General features: G+C 47.9%; 1 protein-coding gene across 1 annotated transcript in view; it reads left to right on the top strand.

Moving 5' to 3' along the window:
- Positions 1–5000, top strand: part of LOC115127487 (uncharacterized) — an 11568-nt gene that overhangs the window by 3672 nt on the left and 2896 nt on the right. Inside the window, exons 3-4 of the mRNA XM_065011338.1 lie at positions 2602–2971; positions 3248–3412. Of these exons, the coding sequence (XP_064867410.1) occupies positions 2602–2971; positions 3248–3412 (535 nt within the window). The remainder of the gene's footprint in view (positions 1–2601; positions 2972–3247; positions 3413–5000) is intronic.

Genomic DNA, 5000 nt, shown 5'->3' with positions numbered 1-5000 from the left:
CCCAGTAGTCCTTACTACCCCCTAGCAGACAGCCCCTAGCTCCTACCCCAGTAGTCCCTACTACCCTCTAGCAGACAGCCCCTAGCTCTTACCCCAGTAGTCCCTACTACCCTCTAGCAGACAGCTCCTAGCTGCTACCCCAGTAGTCCCTACTACCCTCTAGCAGACAGCCCCTAATTCCTACCCCAGTAGTCCCTACTACGCCCTAGCAGACAGCCCCTAGCTCCTACCCCAGTAGTCCCTACTACCCTCTAGCAGACAGCCCCTAGCTCCTACCCCAGTAGGAGCTACTACCCCCTAGCAGACAGCCCCTAGCTCCTACCCCAGTAGTCCCTACTACCCCCTATCAGACAGCCCCTAGTTCCTACCCCAGTAGTCCCTACTACCCCCTAGCAGACAGACCCTAGCTCTTACCCCAGTAGTCCCTACTACCCTCTAGCAGACAGCCCCTAGCTCCTACCCCAGTAGGAGCTACTACCCTCTAGCAGACAGCCCCTAGCTCCTACCCCAGTAGGAGCTACTACCCCCTAGCAGACAGCCCCCACCTCTCCCTCTCTCTCACCTGTCTCCCATCTGTCTTCCCCCCTCTCTCATTAGTCTCCAATCGGTCTCCACCTCTCCATCTCTCTCCATTAGTCTCCCATCTGTCTTCCCCTCTCTCCCATCTCTCTCCCACTTGTCTCCCATCTGTCTTCCCCTCTCTCCCACCTGTCTCCAGTCTGTCTCCATCTGTCTCCCATCTGTCATCTGTCTCCTATAATTCTCCATCTGTCTCAACCTCTCAGTCTGTCTCCCATCTGTCTCCCATCTGTCTCCTATCTCTCTCCATGTCTCTCCATCTGTCTCCTATCTGTTTCCATCTGTCTCCCATCTGTCTCCTATCTGTCTCCATGTCTCTCCATCTCTCACTATATGTCTCCATGTCTCTCCATCTCTCACTATCTGTCTCCTATCTGTCTCCATGTCTCTCCATCTCTCACTATCTGTCTCCATGTCTCTCCATCTCTCACTATCTGTCTCCATGTCTCTCCATCTCTCACTATCTGTCTCCATGTCTCTCCATCTGTCTCCTATCTGTCTCCATGTCTCTCCATCTGTCTCCATCTGTCTCCCATCTGTCTCCTATCTGTCTCCATGTCTCTCCATCTCCCTCCATCTGTCTCCTATCTGTCTCCATGTCTCTCCATCTGTCTCCCATCTGTCTCCCATCTGTCTCCTATCTGACTCCATGTCTCTCCATCTGTCTCCTATCTGTCTCCATGTCTCTCCATCTGTCTCCCATCTGTCTCCCATCTGTCTCCTATCTGTCTCCATATCCGCCTCCTATCTGACTCCATGTCTCTCCATCTGTCTCCTATCTGTCTCCATGTCTCTCCATCTGTCTCCCATCTGTCTCCCATCTGTCTCCATATCTGTCTCCATATCTGTCTCCTATCTGTCTCCATGTCTCCCCATCTGTCTCCTATCTGTCTCCATGTCTCTCCATCTGTCTCCTATCTGTCTCCATGTCTCTCCATCTGTCTCATATCTGTCTCCATATCTGTCTCCCATCTGTCTCCTATCTGTCTCCATGTCTCTCCATCTGTCTCCTATCTGTCTCCATGTCTCTCCATCTGTCTCCTATCTGTCTCCATGTCTCTCCATCTGTCTCTCCATCTGTCTCCCATCTGTCTCCTATCTGTCTCAATTTCTCTCCATCTGTCTCCTATCTGTCTCCATGTCTCTCCATCTGTCTCCTATCTGTCTCCATGTCTCTCCATCTGTCTCCAATCTGTCTCCTATCTGTCTCCATGTCTCTCCATCTGTCTCCTATCTGTCTCCATGTCTCTCCATCTGTCTCCTATCTGTCTACATATCTGTCTCCCATCTGTCTCCTGTCTGTCTCCATGTCTCTCCATCTGTCTCCTATCTGTCTACATATCTGTCTCCCATCTGTCTCCTATCTGTCTCCATGTCTCTCCATCTGTCTCATATCTGTCTCCATATCTGTCTCCCATCTGTCTCCTATCTGTCTCCATCTGTCTCCTATCTGTCTCCATGTCTTTCCATCTGTCTCCTATCTCTCTCTATCTGTCTCCATTTCTCTCCATCTGTCTCCCATCTCTCTCTATCTGTCTCCATGTCTCTCCATCTGTCTCCAATCTGTCTCCATATCTGTCTCCCATCTGTCTCCTATCTGTCTCCATGTCTCTCCATCTGTCTCATATCTGTCTCCATGTCTCTCCATCTGTCTCCCATCTGTCTCCTATCTGTCTCCATGTCTCTCCATCTGTCTCCTATCTGTCTCCATGTCTCTCCATCTGTCTCCCATCTGTCTCCATGTCTCTCCATCTGTCTCCTATCTGTCTCCATGTCTCTCCATCTGTCTCATATCTGTCTCCATGTCTCTCCATCTGTCTCCCATCTGTCTCCTATCTGTCTCCATGTCTCTCCATCTGTCTCCTATCTGTCTCCATGTCTCTCCATCTGTCTCCTATCTGTCTCCATCTCTCTCCCCTCTCTCTCCCATCTGTTTCCCCATCTGTCTCCCCCATTTTCTCCCATCTATCTCTGTCTCTAATAATCAGAAAATGATAATAACCATCTGTTGTTTCCCAGCAGTGCCGCGTCACAGTAAGGACCAAAAAGAAAAGGGGAGAGGTCCGAAAGTAAAAAGTAAAAAAGGAAAGAAGAAAAAGAAGACAAGAACCTCCACAGCCTTCAACCCTGAACACACGTCAGCAGGACAGACGTTAGCAGGACAGACGTCAGCAGGACAGATGTCAGCAGGACGGACGTCAGCAGGACAGACGTCAACAGGACAGACGTCAGCAGGACGGACGTCAACAGGACAGACGTCGGAGTTCCCGGCCGCACACACACACCAGACGTCAGGACGTGTCACAGAGGACCCTTGTAGCTTTTCCCACAAGGGCTACTGTATCCATGGGCTCTGCAAGTACATGGCAGACCTGAGAGAGCCAGTGTGTATGTGAGTACAACACTGGTGTGTGTGTGTGTGTGTGTGTGTGTGTGTGTGTGTGTGTGTGTGTGTGTGTGTGTGTGTGTGTGTGTGTGTGTGTGTGTGTGTGTGTGTGTGTGTTGTGTGTTGTGTGTTGTGTGTGTATGTGTGTGTGTGTAATGAAGGATAGATTGACTGACTGATTGACTGTTTGGTTAACTGACTATCTGACTGACTGGCGTACTTTTTCATTGATTGACTGATTTAATGAATCGATTGACCCCCCCTCCCTCCTCTCCCCCCCAGGTGTAATAAAGGATACGATGGTGAGCGCTGTGGGATCCTGCTCCTACCTACGACGAACAAGGAGGACAGCGGCAGAGCCGAGGTGGTTCAGACGGTCCTGGTCGTTATAGCTGTGGTCCTCTCGTGCGTCAGCTGCCTCGCCATACTGCTCATGGCTTGCACACAGTGAGTATCAAGTTTCAACGCTTAATGCCAGTGAAATACCTTTCTTGGCAAGATCTATCCCCAACAATCAATGACAATGTAACACACACACACACAAATAACAATATCCCATAATGTCAAAGTGGAATTACATTTGTAGAAATGTTTACAACTTAATTACAAAAGAAAAGTTGAAATGTCTTGACTCATTAGGTATTCAACACTTTTGTCATGGGAAGCCTAAATAAGTTCAGGAGTAAAAATGTCCTTAGCAAGTCACATAATAAGTTGCATGGACTCACTCTGTGTACAATAATAGTGTTTAACGTGATTTTTAAATGACTACCTCATCTCTGTACCCCCACACATACAATTATCTGTAAGGTCCCTCAGTCGAGCAGCAAAGAAGAGCACCTAAAGCAGACATTGAATATCCCTTTGAGCATAGTGAAGTTATTAATTACACTTTGGATGGTGTATCAATACACCCAGTCACTACAAAGATACAGACGTCCTTCCTAACTCAGTTGCCGGAGAGGAAGGAAACTGCTCAGGGATTTTCACCATGAGGCCAATGGTGACTTTAAGTTACGGAGTTGAATGGCTGTGATAGACGAAACCTGAGGATGGATCAACAACACTAAAGTTACTCTACAATACTAACTTAAATGACAGAGTGAAAAGAAGAAATCCTGTACAGAATAAAAAATATTCCAAAACATGCATCCTGTTTACAACAAGGTACTAAAGTAAAACTGCAGAAAATGAACTTTATGTCCTGAATACAAAGAGTTATGTTTGGAGCAAATCCAACAAAACACAGTACCACTCTTCATATGTTCAAGTATGGTGGTGGCTGCATCATGTTATGGGTATGCTTGTCATCCGCAAGAACTAAGGCGTTTTTAAGAGTAAAAAGAAACGGAATAGAGCTAGGCGTAGGCAAAATCCTAGATGAAAACCTTGTTCAGTCTGCTTTCCACCAGACACTGGGAGATGAATTCACCTTTCAGCAGGACAATAACCTGGTTCAGTGTGCTTTCCACCAGACACTGGGAGACAAATCCACCTTTCAGCAGGACAATAACCTGGTTCAGTCTGCTTTCCACCAGACACTGGGAGACAAATCCACCTTTCAGCAGGACAATAACCTGGTTCAGTCTGCTTTCCACCAGACACTGGGAGATGAATTCACCTTTCAGCAGGACAATAACCTGGTTCAGTCTGCTTTCCACCAGACACTGGGAGATGAATTCACCTTTCAGCAGGACAATAACCTGGTTCAGTCTGCTTTCCACCAGACACTGGGAGACAAATCCACCTTTCAGCAGGACAATAACCTGGTTCAGTCTGCTTTCCACCAGACACTGGGAGATGAATTCACCTTTCAGCAGGACAATAACCTGGTTCAGTCTGCTTTCCACCAGACACTGGGAGACAAATCCACCTTTCAGCAGGACAATAACCTGGTTCAGTCTGCTTTCCACCAGACACTGGGAGACAAATCCACCTTTCAGCAGGACAATAACCTGGTTCAGTCTGCTTTCCACCAGACACTGGGAGACAAATCCACCTTTCAGCAGGACAATAACCTGGTTCAGTCTGCTTT

The sequence above is a fragment of the Oncorhynchus nerka genome, linkage group LG27 (assembly GCF_034236695.1).
Source record: "Oncorhynchus nerka isolate Pitt River linkage group LG27, Oner_Uvic_2.0, whole genome shotgun sequence".
In the NCBI taxonomy this organism is placed as follows: Eukaryota; Metazoa; Chordata; class Actinopteri; order Salmoniformes; family Salmonidae; genus Oncorhynchus; species Oncorhynchus nerka.
This window is presented reverse-complemented; position numbering and strand designations above follow the sequence as displayed.